Raw genomic sequence first — 18,571 nt, 5'->3', positions numbered from 1 at the left:
GTGCAGGGCAACAGAAAGTATGACACATCTCTGTGTCATGAACAGGGTGAAGGGAGAGTATGATGATGTTGGGTGTGGAGGAGTAAAAAGGAAGTAGAGGGTGAGATAGGGCAAGAGCTCTTGTCAGATGATATCACCATCTGATTGAAGAAATCTGTGAGCTAATGGTCAGAGAAGGAGGCTAATCAATTATATGAATGATTTGTTTTGTACTGAAATGCTAGTTTTAATGGATTTGGAACCAATTTTCAAAGTCAAGACTCTGACTCTGGTTCACGATGTAAATCCTTCAAATACAGCCATCATCCTTACATTGCATGAATAATGAATTGCGTGTCAAAAACGAGACTTTTTTTTCAAAATGTAAGCAAAAAACAAACCATGTCTCTTGATAATACCAGGACAAGTTTTGATGTTTTATCTCTATACATCAGTGGGATTATATAATAGGCTGTTACACTAAATTTATGATGAAGATGGACCAAAAAATAGTTCATATACAAAAAAAATCAAGATCTATATTGCCAAGGATTTTACTGTTTCTTTGAGAACAGAACTATTCAGATATTGGGTTTTTTTTCAGTCCACATTGACAGTTTTATCATACTTTGTCCGTGAAACATGAGGAATTACCCCACTTCAATAGTGGGCTGAAGGATAAAACAGAGAGCACTGCATTTTCTCTTGGCATTTTCTTGTATCGTTAAAAAGGCCAAGAGAAAATTTTAGAAGAACAGAGAGAGCATGACAAATGTCACACATGCAGTGAAAGAGATGAAAATTGCCTTTTGGTTGTTTTTACCAAAAGGACAAAAAAGAAAAAAAAAATCACCTTTCACCTGGTACTTTTTCAAACTTTGCCTCAGGTGAAAAGCACTGGCAGAAACTGCTTTTTTTTGTTCAGTTGAAATGAAGAGTTGTGCATCAGAGAGAAGGGGAGAGCTGAAGGTCACAGGGTAAGTTGAGCTTGCTACATCATTTAGTCTTGATCAGTGGGGCTTAAGGAACTAAGCTTAAAAAGGAAGTTTTCACAGGTATCAGAAGAAAAACTGAAAGAAAATAGCCCAAGAGATTTACAAAAGATCTTATAAGAACATAAGAATGGACATACTGGGTCAGACCAACGGTCCATCCAGCCCAGTATCCTGTCTTCAAACAGTGGCTAGTGCCAGCTGCTTCAGAATGAATGAACGGAACAGAGTCATTTATTGAGTGATAAGAAAAGGAGGGCTTGTGGCACCTTAGAGACTAACCAATTTATTGGAGCATAAGCTTTCATGAGCTACAGCTCACTTCACGAAACTTTATGCTCAGATAAATGTGTTAGTCTCTAAGGTGCCACAAGTACTCCTTTTCTTTTTGCAAATACAGACTAACACGGCTGTTACTCTGAAACCTGTCATTATTGAGTGATACATCCCCTGTCATCCAGTCCTAGAAATCAGATGTTTACGGACACCCAGAGCATGGGGTTGAGTCCCAGACCACCTTGGTAATAGCCATTGATGGACCTATCCTCCATGAACTTATCCAATTCTTTTTTGAACCTTGTTATACTTTTGGCCTTCACAACATCCCTCACAATGAGTCCCATGGATTGACTGTGTTGTCATGGATTGACTGTGTACTTCCTTATGTTCATTTAAAACCTGCAGCCTATTAATTTCATTGGGGGACCCCTAGTTCATGTGTTATTTCAAGGGGTAAATTACACTTCCTTATTCACGTTCTCCACAACATTCATGATTTTATAGACCTCTATCATGTACCTGGCACTTAGTTGTCTCTTTTCTAAGATGAACAGTCTCAGTCTTTTTAATCTCTCCTCGTAGAGAAGCTGTTCCATACCCCTAATCATTTTTATTTCTCCTCCTATTTTTTTTTTTTTTGCAATTCTAATATATCTTTTTTTGAGATGGGGAGACCAGAACTGCATGCAGTATTCAAGATGTGCACATATCATGGATTTCTATAGTAGCACTATATTTGCTGTCTTATTATCTATCCCTTTCCTACTGGTTCCTAACATTCTGTTACCCTTTTTGACTGCCACTGCATACAGAGCTTATGTTTTCAGAGAACTATCCACAATGACTCCAAGATCTCTTTCTTGAGAGGTAGCAGCTAATTTAGACTCCATCACTTTGTATGTACAGTTGGGATTATGTTTTCCAATGTGCATTACTTTGCGTTTATCAACATTGAATGTCATCTGCCATTGTGTTGCCCCATCACCATATTTTAGTGAGATGGCTTTGTAACTCTTCACAGTCAGCTTTGGACTTAGCTATCTTGAGTAATTTTCTATCATCTGCAAACAAATTTGTTGTTCTGTATTTTTAAACATGCTATTTTGTTGTTGTTTATGTTATTTATGGGTAAAAGGAAGTTGGAGGATAGCAGAAGGAATGATGTTGGCCAGGGTGATAGTATTTGTTTTGATTTTTCTAAGTGAATTTCAGTGTTCATAAAAGTGACAGCCTACTGATGCAACATAGAGCTAGGTGTCAGCTATAACTGATGTCAGCTCCAGAATCTCACACCCCTGCCAATTCACTTTGTAAGTGACCTTTAACACCTCGAGTAGATTTACGTCCCAGGACTTTCTTCTCCTGAACAAAACTGTCAGTTGCATTTAATTTCCTTGAATATGATTTAAATTGTACATTTTAGTTGATTGAGACAAAGATACATTGTGTTCTCTACAATTGAATGCAATGCAAGTAATTTCTTATTTTGTAATGTAGTCAGTAAAATACATATAACAGATAGCAGAACATCATCAACCAACATACATTCAATAATATTGATTAAGGAAACCAAGGGAAGGTAAGATTGCCCTGTTCATTCTCACCTTAATATAGAGAATATTTCTATAAATCTTAGGTGGTTAGAACATAGTTTGATGGAAGAAATCGTATACACTGAATTCAGTAATAAATAAGGCCTGACTGATTTTAAAGGACATTGGGTCACTGTTAGTGGTGTTAGATCCATGAGAATCAAAACCCTAAAATGGCTTTGGGTAGAAGACAATGTCATCACTTATCACAGTGTTGTGTCACACTAAGAGGGATGACTGCTGTTTTGACCCTAGAGAGTTCCTTATGTCTATAATATTAACGGATACTTCTTGTAGGTGCAATTTTCCTCTTGCTCTGAAAGTTATCTATTTGCTTTCATCTACATCTGCTCTCATTTCTTTCCCAAGTTCTGTTTTTGCCTAGGTTACAGTTTAAGATTTTTTTTTCACTAGGACAGTGGTTGTAGTAAATTACCTCCTCACTGCTGCAATTATCTGTCTCACAGTACTTTCATAGAATTCACAATATTTCATTGCTGTTAATTGGCCTGTTCCTGAGGATTTTGTGGGCTTAAACTATTTCCAGATTAACATCTTTAAGGAAGGGAATACATTCTTTTTTCTGCTTTCAAACTATTATTTTTATTTGTATCTTTCCATTTCTAAAAGCCCATGGAATTGACATCCAAACACACATCATTTTAGATCATAAGCTCTTTCAGACAAGAATTCTATTACTTTAGCAGGTTTATTCTATTGTTGAGTTTTACACCTATAATACTAAATAATTATGAACAATAAAATATTTAGCTGAAGCTTTCAGGGTGACTCTTATCACCTTCTTCTTCCTTTTATTATCATGCACTATTCAGCTTTAGTGCTGTTAACTTTTGGTTCAAGTCCATAGGATGTGTGTAGCATTTTCTTCTGCATTTCTGGCAAGTACTTCAATCTACAATTTTGTAAGACCATACAATTTTGTTATCCATAATGTCTAAGCCTACATTTTAGGTCACGGATATTTTTAATAAAAGTTGTGGACAGGTCACGGGCAGAATAACAAAAATTCACGGCCTGTGACCTGTCCATGATGTTTACTATATACTCTTAAGTAAAACTTCAGAGAGGGACCATGGGTGCTTGGGGGGGGGCAGCCTGGGACCCAGCTGGTGCTGGGGGAGGCAGGCAGTGGTGTGTGGCCCAGGACCCCCGCTGGTGCTGGGGTGGGGTTGGGCTTGGCTGGACTGGCAGGGGCTCCCTATCCGGCTCCGTGTTTCTCTGCAGCTCCTAGGCAGAGGAGGAGCCAGGGGGCTCAGCACGCTGCTCTCACCACAAGCACCAGCTGCACTGCTGCCATTGGCCAGGAACTGAAGCCAATGAATGCTGCGGGGAAGGGGCCTGCAGGCGCGGGCAGTGCACAGAGCCCCCCAGTCTCTCCTCTGCCTAGGAGCTGCACGGCCATGCCAGTGGGAGCCAGGGAGCCCCACAGACCAAGGTGCCCCCCCACATCCTCCAACCCCTTGCCCCTAGCCCTGAGCCCCCTCCCACACACCCAAACTGCTGCTACTGGCCCAGGGACTGCCCAGCTTAGGCAGCCCCTGAGCCAGCACTGGCCACTGAAGAAGTCACGGAGGTCATGGAAAGTCACGGAATTCATGACTTCTGTGACAGATTTGCGGCCTTAATCATGTCCCATGTAGGATTTTGCTTTCCTTGAAATACTGTTAGTAAAAATTATGACTACTAACCTACTGTTTTTCATCTTAACTCTTTCTCATTTGAACTTTCATTGTTTAAATGTAACTTCACTCAGATAGGGATAAGTAAATTGTAGAGCATAGAGGCAGTTGCCATAGACAGACAAAGCAGGCAATTTCAGCAGATATCTGAAGAACAGCTGAGTGAAGTAATCTCAATTTTTAATTTTTAAATAAAGATGGATATTTTTCCTAAAAGATCTCTAGGAATTATTTTGGGGAAGTCTTATGGCCTTTGTAATACATGGGGCAATACTAGTGGATCACAGCCCTTTTTCTGGCCTTGGAATCTATGAATCCGTCAGTTGATAACATTTAGGTTACTGATTATTGAGTAAGTTAAATTTCTTCTGCAGTTCTCTAAAAATGGAAATACATGCATCATATAACTCACTTATGGTTACAATAGTTGCCCATGTAACCAAAACTTCCAGCAAAATGTTTACCCTTCTATTCTTAATTTGGCATTCCCAAGGCAAAGATGAGATACCATAGCTATTATTAACATTTCTGTTACAAGTTCGCAAGGTTCCAAATTTTCCAGTTATGCTTCAGAATTGAACGATCCACTTCTCGCAGAATTTACTGAAATAACCAACTATCTAGCTTCTCTACTAATATGTAACTATCTAATATATATCCCATAGCTGCTGGTTTTCTATTGCAGTACTTTCATTGTTTATCTCTAGAGTATTTACAGCTCTCTGAAACTTTAGTGTATGTTCCACCACTAGAATATTTCTGTTATAAATGTGGCAGGTATCTAGGTAGAACTAGTCAGCTGAGCTTCAGAATGTTCCATGTATAAGCTACCATTGTATAGGAATGGAATCAATTGCAATAGAACTGGGTTTTGTTGGTTTTTTTGTTGGTATGTTTTTTTGTGGTGGTTCAAACATCAATGGAATTATGTATTGGAGAACCCTATCCCCACGTGGAGACTCACTGATATCACTATTCTTAGTGACTGAAGCCACAAGATCCAATCACACAAAGCACTTACGCACACTGCTGCTGATTATTAAGCAAACCAGTAGTCTTTTTGAAGTTAATGGGATTACTCATATTTACAGTTAAGCATGTGCTTAAGTGCTTTGCTAGACAGGGCCAGAGTACTCAGCATTTTCCAGGACGGAGCCTTAAATTAATAATGGCATAAAGTAAAATAAGTGCATATTCTAACATTTTTATTTAGAAACTGACAGTCAAATTTTTGATTAAAAACAAGCCTGGAACCAGTTAAACCTTTAATAAATTATCTTCCCCAAGTTTTGAAAGGACTTTATTGATGGTGAGGTGGGTGCAAGCAATATTAGCAAGCAAACTACTCACACTGTGCCCAGACATAGTAAAATTCTGCTCTGAGAAATGTTAACATGATTTTTTGCATTTGCACCTGCCGTAGAAACTCCAGTAAGATGGAGAAGTGTGGGCTGGTTGAGTTTACTGCCAATGTTTTGTATAAGTAGTATTCTTCCAGTTGCAGGGAGAAAAGTTTTGCTTCTGTTTGACTTAAAGTATATATCTGTGTGGCAGATCTGTAGATTTTAACATGTTTCACAACTCACGCAACAAGCCCTCCATGCTCAGTTCAGCCTCAAGTCAAAAAGAGCAGACTCAGTAATGTGGGTAGTGTTTCAGACACTCCCTTTATTGGCCAGGGGTCACTGGCAGGATAGACTTCACAATGGCTTCTTTCTTCAGAGCTGTTAGAGACTGTTACATCAAAGCAATGTACTCTATTTAGAAGCTTTTAAGCTCTAGATCCGCTCATGTGGAGCAACTCGTGTATAAAAAAATCCTTATCAAAACTGTCACTGCACATCTGTTTCACTTCATTATTAAATGACTTGGCCTGGTTAATTAAAACAAAATGTAGGTACTACAATCCTTACAGCGGGAAAGTGGACCAGAAAAAACATTTTAAAGAATGGAACTGGCGTAAACAGCACACTGTTCAGTAATTTATATTCAAAATTTAATTTCATTTTAAATAAGTATTTCTAAATAGAATGTTTTTGCATATATCTAAAAAAACATTTAAACTATTTTTGTTTTAGATAGGTAAGACATTTCCTTTGCTCTGTGGTGAATCCATTTACAACAACATTATTCTGGCTCAGGAGAGCCCAGTGGTGAAATGGACTAAGGTGAAATCAAAAGGGAAACTGATCTGTCTAATCTCCTTGTCCAGGATGAGTGAAATGCAAGTATAAACAAACACGACTAGTGGAAAAATAAATGGCAGAAGTTCACATCTTTTTAGCTGTAATAACCTAAAGTTTTAATAATAAACAAAATGAGGAATTTTTAAAGCTATATGAGCCACATTCTTCCCTAACTTGTTCCCTTTGACTTCATATGGCTCATAGAGAAGTAAGGATAGAATTAGGCTACTTGTTTCTATCTTGTCATCATAAAGGAGAGAGCATGGTAGAATCAGAGAACATTTTACCAGATCATAAGAGCAGCAGTTTCTTTTCTGACTTCTCTCCTCCCTCTCCCTTTCCCTCCCCTAAATATGTTAGATACATAAATAAACTAATAAAGTCCATGGTCTGAATGCCAAGTTTCAGGCAAATGTACGTTTGCTTTTTTTAGTTTTGATTTAGACCTACTAAAATAAGAGAATGTTGACAGGACTATTAACCGTAGTTGGACATAAGGAGTTATATTTTCAACATCTCAAGAGATATACTAATCTATGCTTTGTTTTGGATCGGAGAAAGAGAGAGAGTGTGTGTGTGTACAAGTGCATGTGTGCTGTTGGTATCTGAATACAGGTGCAACATTGCCAACTCCATGTGTTCAAAAATTATGAGGCAGGCCACAAAATAATGAGATTTTAAAAAAATAAGTAAATCCTGATGTTTTCAACTATTTAGTGTACCCTTGGGTCACATTTATATAGTTTTTTCTCTGCAACCATTAGGGATGGATGCTAAGATTTTTATGTAATGACATGACTCCTAGAGCTGGAGCTTTAAACAAAACACCTGCTATCATGAAGATTTGTGATATAATTGAAAAATATGGCAACACTGAGGGTGGATGATTCACCCAGTATCCTTCTTGGTAGGGTGAGCACCTAGAAAAGAACTGTGGATAAAAAGACTAATTTCACCACAGTGAAACTCCTAAAGCACCATTCTTCTTGAGTAGCCAGATCTGGGTGAAAGGCAGATAGAATGGGATAGGAGCTCTCTCCCCAGGTTCAATATCACTTTGCATAGATTACTACAGCCAAATGGCCGGACTAGCCTTCCTGGTCCCTTACACAGCAACTCCACCCAATGAGGACCCTACAGAGAACAGTTTATCAGCAGATCCTTAGGCCCTGTCCCCACACTGCCCCTTTCCCTTTTAGAGCAGAACTTGACCAGTTGTGCTGCCAGGTGACCCTCTACAGGGGATTTGTCCCTCCATGTGTATTCTCAAGAGAAGCTAGAATTTATTGTAAGTGTTTTTAAAAAAAATAGGTAATTTGGTCCATGGTGCAGTTTGCCTCTTTTTACTAATGATTGAGTTTTTTTATTGCAAAGGTGGGGAGATTTCAGAAGGGGCAAAATTGTGAACTTCCCAGAAATCACCTCATGAAACATTTCCCTATTTTGAAAAAGGGATGGGCTCTGTTGGGGGCGGGGAGAATGGGTATAAAATGCCAGTCATTCACCTTCAGAGTTTCCCTTATGTGTTTCATGCTAAAAAAGGAAATGTTGAAACAACTAGTTCACCGATTTAGGAGTAACATTATATCCCATCTGTGCATTGTTTGCAGGAGTTAGGCCATGATCTGGCAATTGGATCCTTGCATCCACACAAAGCACCATGTAAGACAGTAGGGCTCCATCTGGGGGCGGAGCTCCACCTGCAGGTCTTAGGCCTTAGTTGTTTGTCTAGGGCCCACCACGCTGAGTGCCTGAAGAAAAGTGCTTAACTTGTGATAATCCAAGAAAATTAAAAGTGATTTTCTTTAGGGACAAATTAAGTTCATGAAATCATTGTACCTTACGGCTGTGATTCTGGTTGAGACTCACTGGACTGAATGCTCATCTGTGGCCAAACTCCAACCAGCACAGCCAAGGAGAGTGGCAAAGGCAGCGTTATGCCTCCTTTTAATATGACCGAGTCTTGGGAGTTGGCCCAATCTGGGGTGGTCTGTTTGACTCAGCGTGTTTTAGGCCTAGTGTACACATGCAGTTACACTCTGTCCACTCTGGGTCAAAGGGTGCTAAATCAGTTCCTAAACCAATTTGGTTATATCAGGCCACAAACTGTGCATAAACAGGATCTTAGAACTATTCCTCAGCTGCTCTAAATTGCACTTGCTGATAATGTCTTCCAGTGAGCAGCTTCATCAGTTGAGGATTGGTCGAATACAACATTGCTCTGACCACGCCATGAGCCTGATTCAACACTGAAGGGGGGGTTAATTTGGCATGTTGGTTCTACATCACCTGGAGATCCCCCACAGTGGGGAAAGCTACAAGGGGTGGTTAAGTCAACTTTCTATTGGCTTTTCACTGTTAGAGCAAGGTAGAACAGATGGAACAGGGGGGCAAAATTTGGCCCATTATATACTTAGTTACTTATTAATTCATTATGACACTTGCTGTGGAATCAACACTACAGCAGGCTGCCCTATTCTAGAGAGAAGTCTATCTAACAGATGCTTTGAAATCACAAGATGCCTTGGGTTATTTTGGCTTACTAATCACAAAGCAAAACCTCTGAACAGCAAGGTGATTAAAAGAACCTGAGTATAAATCATTTGATTTTCAACAGCCAGTAGAGCTGTTAACACATTAAACTGTTTATACTGAGTGGAGCAGGGTGCATTCTCACAGACTCACAGTCTGCAATGGGTTTTTGTTTTAAAGCCAGCTTGTGAAGTTGCATCACATATGGCCAAGCTTGTTTTCGCCTTCTCTTTTTAATGATCAAAAGGTCTCTTTCACAGTGATTAATGTTCAGATTTTGAATTTCACTTGTAACACAAGTTAATAGCAACCAGCCCCCAGCAGGAAAGAGAAACAAATCAATGTGAATACAGGCAGATCCTCAGCTGGTGTAATTCTGCATAGCTCTATATGTGCTTATGGTGCTTAATCATTTTGTTGTTGCTACTGCAGTAGCACCTAGGGGGTCCAAACGAGAGATAAGGGTCTGATTGGACTATGCACTGTATAAAATGTAACATAAAGATAGTTCCTAGTCTGGCACTCTTACAGTTCAAGGATTAAGTCAGTTTAGCTGAGGATCAAGTCCTACATATGGAAGTACAGTAGAACCTCAGAGTAACAAACACCGCAGTTACAAACTGACCGCTCAACCACAAACCTCATTTGGGCCAAAAGTACACAATCAGGCATCAGCAGAGAAAAAAACAAAAACCCCACAAACACAGTACTGCGTTAAAAATACACTATTAGAAAAATAAAGGGAAAGTTTAAACAAAAAGATCTGACAAGGTAAGGAAACTGTTTCTGTTCTTGTTTCATTTAAATTAAGATGGTTAAAAGCAGCATTTTTCTTCTGCACCGTAAAATTTCAAAGCTGTATTAAGTCAATGTTCAGTTGTAAACTTTTGAAAGGACAACCATAACGTTTTGTTCAGCGTTATGAACATATAAGAGTTACAAACATTCCCAGGATGTTAGTAATGCTGAGGTTCTACTGTATTATTTTTTTCAAAGTGCTTTGTTACTGCTCTGCATATCCACAAATGTAGCAGTCCTCCTCCGTGCCTGGGTCCCAGGCCATTTCTGAGTGCCATTGCAGGGGGAGCGCTCAGGACAAAGATCTCCCATACACTATACAGAAAGTGGTAGGACAGCTGCTTCCATGACACCTCCATCCTTCACCGAATGATTCCACGCACCTCAAATATGTTGGCCAGTGTAACTGCCTAGGCATTCCAAGGAACACATGCTGCACCATGTATATGGTGATAGGTACATCCTTGCTTAGAGCAACAGGAAACTGTCTGAGTCACAGTCTGCTTCCTGGGTTCTTCTGGGGCAGTACATCAGTGTATTCACTACCATAAACAATTGGGAAGTGTGGCAAAACCACAGGGAAAGAGTAACAATTCCTTCCTTGCTCTTTGGGGGATGCAATTATTCAGTGTTCACCCTTCTCTTCTAATATGGTACATGTTTCACTCCTCTTTTATTTATTGATTAATCCATGCTTTGAATGATGTAAGAAATAATACTGAAAGACGAGGATGTGGCCATATAATTAGACTATTATAATATATAAGCACAGAGAGCTGACTGTGCACTTGCAGCCATTAGTATTCCCAGACTTATTTAGTGTTTCACTTTGCAACATTAAAATTTTTTTATGTAGTTTTGTGTAAATATTTTTGGGTTTTGGCCCATTTCTATTGTGTTAAAAGGAGTATATGAAATAATGTTTAATATTGTTGGTGTCTTTCTCTTCTGCATTGAGCACAGAGCTTTCAGGGATGCTGCATTTATTCAGTCCAACCAAGTATGAATGTCCAATAACATTGTCACTTGACGTAATTAAGTCTCTTATCCTGGACAGGAGCATTTTCCTGGCTGTGCTGAGAGCAGCCGTTTGAAAGTGACTGCGGCCTGGGATTGCAGTGAGTTTCAAACTGTTACAGCTGATGCCATTAGGAAAGTGCTACTGTGAAGGAACACAAATTCAATTATCTTGAGTGTCCATTAGTTAAATGCTGCTTCTATACAGAGATAGCAGTTGGAATACAAAGCAATTTTTTGTGTGGTTCCTATCAAATGATGACCATTTTAATTTTGTTTTTGGTTACTAAGTGACAGAGTAGTAGTTCAAAAAATGCATCCATTCAATTAAATCAGAAACATTTGCAGTAAAATTCTGAGTGAAAAATCTTGACATTGACTTCAGCATTAAATATTAGTCAGGACAATAGAGATCCAAGCCTTGTTGTCAATTAGAAGAGGGAGAGATGAGAGGCATCTAATTTGTGTTTGAAGATCCCCTTGAAATCACTTAAGGCAACTGTTAGAGGAATTACAGAGGCTCTGCTCAAGGGGTGGAAACATTTGAAAGAAAGAAAGAAAATATACAGAAGCAAAATTCTCACAACTGAATATTTTTTATTTATTTTGCATTGAATATAAACATTCTATTTCAATTGTTATAAAAGTTTCCTTTGGTTCAAACTTTCTTCTTTTGAATATAACCCTTTTTGCAGAATAATTTCATACAGCAACAGACAACAGCAAGTACTAATTTAATAATTAATGCATAAGCTAGCATTGAACATGTGTCCAATACACAAATGCATATGGATGGGAGTCAGATCAGGTCAATCCTGGATGGGGATTGAAAAAGCAGGATCATCAGCATTCTCTCCCCTTACCTTGACCCCTCCAAAGTCTACCCACAGGTGCACTGCATGATAGGTGCTGGAGTCACTGTCTGTAATGTCATTCAACTTTAATACCATGGGGATTCTCAAGCCTAATATAAATCTGACCTACTTTATCTTACATTGGCTGCCCACTATTCAGGTGAAATTATCCGGAGGGACAGCCTGTGAACACAGCTCTTGTACTACCATGGGAGAGTTGCTGCCTTATGAATATGCTGCCTTAGGAGGTGCAGATGGATCAGAGAGCTGTGCTGGATCTGGAAGTTTCCTCCAGCTGTGCTGGGACAAGATGTAGATAACTCCCAGCTTCTTAACCCTTTACAGGTGAAAGGGTTTTTCCTCTGGCCAGGAGGGATTTTAAAGGTGTTTACCCTTCCCTTTATATTTATGACACAGGTCCTGAGTGCTTGCTGACCCAAGTCAGAATGATTTTGTGTGTGGATGGAAGGGGGGCTTTAAACCTGAGTAAAAGCCCAGGCAGAATGCAGTGTAGACATACCCTTAGGGTCCCAGCCAAAACAAATAAAACAATCCACACACAGGAAACAAGGTTAAATAAAATCATAATGGAAATTAAAAGAAACCTGTAGGTGGCATCAGTGAAGATATTGGCCTCTCTCACTTACAAAGGTTGTGCAAGAATTTCAGTCTACCACAGAAATCATTGGGTCTCTAGTACAAGTCATAGTCTCTTTCCCCTTCTTGGCCTAGAGCATCTGTGTCCTTATTTGCTGAGTGTAGAGGCTCTGCTGGCTGTCAGACCTCTCTTTGTGAGCTAGGTAGCTCAACAGCCTGCTCCCTTCCCTGGGTTAGCCCTCCATCTGAGGGAAATTCCCTCCTTTTAACCCTCTTTCCAGTCCTGGCATGATTTGCAGGTGTGGAGGGGTGGGACCACTGTTCCTTAACCCCTTCCATGCTGATATGGCTTTATATACCACATCCCAATAAGCAGCACTGTTTAGATAGATAGACAGATAGATAATGCTTTTACATGGGAGGATGAAGAAGATAGTGGATTTACAACAGATTGTGGATAAATCAGAAAGGTGCCCCAACTCCAGAAATGCTATATCTGAATGACATTTTTGTTCATAGTCAAGGAGAATGTGAATCATTTGATGCATATATGACTTACATGAGGTGACATGACTCCTTAATATATGATAGCTTCTATGTAGAATGAACAGGGGAGGCACAGTCTGCTTTGAGAAACTGATTTAACCTGAACCTAATCCACAGATATTTGTAGACAAGTGAAATTAAGTGAATACAGAATTAGGATCTGAGTGCCTGAAGGAGTAGCATGTGATATCATTTCAGAAAGAGGAAATTTAAAAAAACAACAACAACAAAGGACCATAAATACCAAAGAAACAATAAAAAAGTTTTCTGACTGACAAAAATTCCTGATCCAGAACTCACTAAAGCCATTGGGAGCCATTCCAACAGGTTTTGGCTCAGCCTCTTAGATGTATTCCGGAACACCAGCCAAGACGTCACCCAGCATTTGGTCAGATGTATCCTTAATTGATACCTTGTTCCAGTTGTCATGTACAGAACAGGATCCCAACATCTTCAGAAACCTGAACTTTCATAGAAATATTATCCTAAATGTAACCAAGACTATCTGAAGCACATTTAATGCACGTTTTAAAATACTACATGTTTCACATCAATATTTTGGCCCTGGTAGCCCAGAACTTCAATTCCCTATTATTTCTTATTCTGTTTGTGAAGTGCCATGTAAATTTATGGCACTGTCTAAATTAATACTTCTAATAATGTGCATCAGTGGTCATCAGCTGATTCCATTCCAGAAGCCACTCTGGAATTCCCTTTGATCTATCTAGGATCCCTCCTCATTTAGTAATGTGGGAAAGACAGTGTGGTCAGAATCGTTTGACCATGACTTCAAGGTTGTTGTATGTGATGCAGTAGATTAAGCTGACAAAAAAAAAAATACTACAGACACTATCTTTTAATTAACAATAAAAACATCTCACAGCAAATGAAATATAGCAAATAAAAGAGAAACAATTTGTTCACTCAACAAATAGGTAAGTACATGTGAAAATAATGTTACATTATATAGAGGCACAGGTGAGTCCATGGTTCCTCCTTCAGGCTGTAAAGAATAAAAAGCATAATGTGTGACATTGCAAAGTCATATTCCATACCCTTTACATCCCCCATGTACTGCAGTCCTGTTATGTGCACTGGAGTGTGTTTGCATCTCATCATACCTAATTTAGAGTTCCTAAATTCTCTTTTCTCAGGGTCTGCTGAAAGTAGAGGTGGCTAACCACCACTTTGCAAAATAGACAGCAGGCATTTTATTCAGGGATATCAAATTTAACTATCTTATACTGACACACAAAATGAAAAGGGCAAAATGGAGTGTCTGGCTGCTGATATTCACTGCCTTTCTGCATGCTTTCCAGATCCAGAACCCTAATACCAACCATTGGACTGTTGCTACTACATGAGGGAGGGTGAGCCTGGCTCCCAGATAGGCAGTTCTAGCTCTGCTGGTACCATAATCCTCCATCACTCCACCATCACTCCACTATTTATCACTTCCTGTGTAAGGGACTGATGTTACACTGAAGTAATTATTTAGTGGGCTCAGGATCAAGAATTAAAAGAGAAAAAAACATCTTCCTGTTAGATGATTGATAGACCGCCAAATTTGCTTGTTGCATGCGTACTTGGAATGCATAGGAGCATATGAAGAAGGCAGCACTAACTGTTTAGTTCAATGATCGCCAGATAGACAATTAAAAAAAATCTTTCATATCCTTGCACATTTCTTATCTGGTCAAAGAAGCTGAATCATTACCATCTCTATGACATATTAAAGCAAATCTGAAGCCTTCCACAAAACCATTTGTCTAGATAACTGCTCCCTGCCTGCAAAGCCCAAGCTTTGGTGTGCATTTATCTACCTTATCTTAGTATGCCTCAAACCCTATGCGCTGCCATCTGGACAAGGGTGTTCTGCCCTGTGGGGTGGGGAATAGGTACTGTGTCCAGAACTGGTGTATATGTATATTTGTGCAGGGAATACAGTGAGTTAGAGGAACAGCAGATGGAAGTTTTCTGTTTTAAAAGAAAAGGGAAACCTGAGCTGTGTCCTATGATAGAGGTAGAGAGATCCTGCTTCCCTTCATGGTACTTAAACTCTTATCACGGAGCTCTGTCATCACAGACTGTACACACGTCACCCCATACAGCATGTGAGAATCGGAAATCAGTACGGCTCTAACAATTCAGCTAGTCCTTGGTGGGGTTGAACTTCCCTGACAATATCTGGAAACTGAAGTTTTGGCTGCATTGTCTGAACCATCCCTGAACATATCAAAAAATGTAGTAAACTCTCATCAAAGGTTTATTTACATAGTACCATGTGAATTACTCATATATCCCACTAGTTATCCTGGACCACCACAGCTGATTGTATTCCAGGATGTTCTGCATCCAAAACAATTTTTACCTGCAGTTTCTCACCATTACCTTATGGCCATGTCCCTTGCCTTTTTTATAGTATGTGAGCAATCATATGCATGATAGGAGAATATAGCCTCATCTATTTCCCACACACACACACATTCAAAGGTCCCAAAAGAATGAATGATGGTTTGAATGGTTGTATATGACATTACAAGTGTACAGATAGCATTTTAATGGGTGTATGTTTTGTAGCATTTCTTTATTTGTATTAGTGCCATGAAAACAATTTCCTGTGGTTAATATGGCAGATTTGTATTTGACACATGATTTTCATCTATTGTTGTATGTATATTAGGAAATGTCCTCCAGGAGAGGCCTAACATCAGTATGTACTCGATTGCTGCTATAGGTGTACAACCTTGACCCTAGCAAATATAGTATAAGTGGACATGTATGATTCATCCATTTACCTTTAGGCTTCATGGTTTTTCCACCTCACTGGTGGAATAACTTTTTACATTTGACCACAATCTCTTTTTTCCTTGGGTAGCATTTGGAAAGGGATTTGTTAAGGCAACACTCCTCTCTTTTGACTGAATCACCTTTCCAGAAGCTTACTCAGACTATTTTTGGAGACTAGGTAGCACAAATCCCTGTTTGGTGCCTGGAATTTCTGCTCTGCATCTGAGATCAACCTAATAAATTCATAGATTTTAAGGCCAGAATAGACCATCAAATCATTTAGTCTGACATCCTGTGTAACACAGAATTTTCACCCAGTTACTCCTGTTTTGAGCCCAATAACTTGTGTTTGACTCAATCGTATCTTCCAGAAAAGCTTCCAGTCTTGATCTGAAGACATCAAGAGATGGAGAATCCACCACTGTCTTTAGTAGTTTGTTCCAATGGTTAATCTCCCTCACTGTTTTTTTATGTGCCTTATTTCTAATTTGAATTCATCTGGCTTTAAATTCCAGCTATAGGGATCTTATGTGAGTAGCTCTCCTTGAATGTTCACATATAAAATCTGCACTGCTTTCTTGTCAAGATGGTAGCATAAAGCAAAATGATGTACAGGACACATTTCAACACCACTTGTTGAACTAATAATATTTTTAGTACATTCCATTCTTATTTGCAGTGACCATTGTATTGTCTTGGAATATTTTACCTTTAATTAGTGGTGTTTTTTCTAATTTAGTTTTAAATAGAAAAGGAGAAGAAAAATAAAGTGACAATTTTCTATGGAAAATTGAGACTTGTTAAAAATTCAGAACACAATAGACTGATTTTTTTGTTCAACTCCATTCATTTAAAGCTTTTTGAACACAAACCTGTGAGTACATCAAAATATTTAAGTAATTTAATGTCAATATGGAAACTAAAGTTACCAAGTGAGATTTACAGAGAATAGGCCCTTATCCTGAACTCAGTCAAGTCAGTAAGAGTTTTGCTACTGAATACAATAGGAGGAGGATTGAGCCAACTATGGAATCAGCATAAATTGTAAAAGAAAACATATTGTTATAGCAGATCCTACCATATGTTTCATTGTGAGATATATGTTTTGCCTGTATTAAAAAGTATGTAGCTCCACTTCAATCTGAACAGAAAATATACTTCCCAGTAAAGACAATAAAGACATATACCAGTTAGCTTGGTGATTTAGCCCATTAATCACTCATCTTTAAAGCCACATTTCAATTCTAACTGTGCTTAGAGAGGAAATGAATTTTCTATTCTTATTTTAATCTCTGGCAGATAACTGGTCACATTACAGTGAACTATTTGCTGTACAGTTAGCAATACATGATCAGATGCCTAGCACCAGAATAGTTATATGACATTTTAAAGACAAGATTTAGACTCATTATCAGAATTGAGGATGGGGAGAGATGGCCTTATAACTATCTGTACAATTGCATCTTTTTTCTCCTGAGCACAAGACAAATATATAATATGATGAATACACGTGAGTGTTTATTATTATTAAGTAAGTCTATGATAAATAATTATGGTTTTATTGTCATGGTAAGTAACTATTTTCAGTTAATTTCTGATTATGTAAAGGCCATTCAATGCGCTTTCATGTGAGTCAGGGCTAATTGTGGGCTGATTCCATAGCTTGGAGCGAGTCTTTCACAATTTATTTCTTCAGTTTTTCAAATTTGGTGTTTTTAATATCTTTTTGCTTATCTAGGAAATTGGATTTAAAGAATAAAGGGCATTCTGGATTGTCTCGATCCAGACCAAGTGTTACATAAAACTCATACATAATTTTATTTTCATTAAAGTATTTAATAAATCATAATCAGAATGACTCAAGTATTAAGTTAATTCAGATAGTGACTAAAAGGTGGTAATTTCTGCAAGATTACAGATATAAATAAAAATACCTGTATTTCTTATGAAAAACTGATAATTTGGTGGATTTAATATTTTTTATTTATATTACTTTTTAATTGCACATTAATTTTGTTTTTGCAGCAATGCCTTTTAACCAAAATAGCTTCATTGTCACAGGATTTACTAGAGATATACATATATTTTTTCAAATAATATTTTGGATTTGTTCTTCTTGACATCTTATGTTTATGTGCAGTTTGCATCTTTTTTTTTTTCAAATGTAACAGATTTTCACTTTTTGTGTTACATTTTTCAATTTTTTTTTTATTTTTGGGGGCTAGTAGTTATATTTTGTTTTTTAATTTTTGAGAACCTGCTGTTTTTGAATTCTCTTTTTTCCCTTTATTCTCCTCACTATGACCCCAGGAGCCAACACAAAGAAAAGCGCAGATGATATAACCAATAATGATCGTGGTGAAGATCAAGGTATTTTTTTTTCCCAAGCTCGACCCTGATGCATGAACATAAACTTCTTCTTTTTATTATTATTATTTCAACATGATTTTTACCCCTTAGTTGACAAAAGTGCACTTCAGTGTGCTTCTTTATTTTCTTCTTGTTTGGAAACCATTTTTATTTTTTATTTTTAAAACCCAAATTAGCATATAGATGACTGTAGCTCCCTTGTGAGATAAGAATAAAGGTTATCCCTAAGTATGTGTGAAGTGAGTAACGTGCATAAATATTATTTGGAACCAAATGCTTCCCTCCACCCCTCACTCTTGCATAGGAAAAGAAAATGGAATTTAAAAACATGCATGTGTA

General features: G+C 38.2%; 1 protein-coding gene across 2 annotated transcripts in view; it reads left to right on the top strand.

Annotated features, from left to right (window-relative positions):
- Positions 1 to 18,571, top strand: part of NLGN4X (neuroligin 4 X-linked) — a 161,104-nt gene that overhangs the window by 42,020 nt on the left and 100,513 nt on the right. The window contains exon 2 of one of the 2 annotated variants that reach the window (XM_077807152.1): positions 18,173 to 18,232. The exons of the other annotated variant lie outside the window; for it this stretch is intronic. Coding sequence (XP_077663278.1) covers positions 18,173 to 18,232 — 60 coding nt within the window. The remainder of the gene's footprint in view (positions 1 to 18,172; positions 18,233 to 18,571) is intronic. 2 annotated transcript variants of the gene reach the window in all.

Source organism: Eretmochelys imbricata, chromosome 1, assembly GCF_965152235.1.
Source record: "Eretmochelys imbricata isolate rEreImb1 chromosome 1, rEreImb1.hap1, whole genome shotgun sequence".
NCBI classification, from domain to species: Eukaryota; Metazoa; Chordata; order Testudines; family Cheloniidae; genus Eretmochelys; species Eretmochelys imbricata.
Note: the sequence above shows the minus strand (reverse complement) of the source record. Positions and strands in the feature narration are given on the sequence as shown.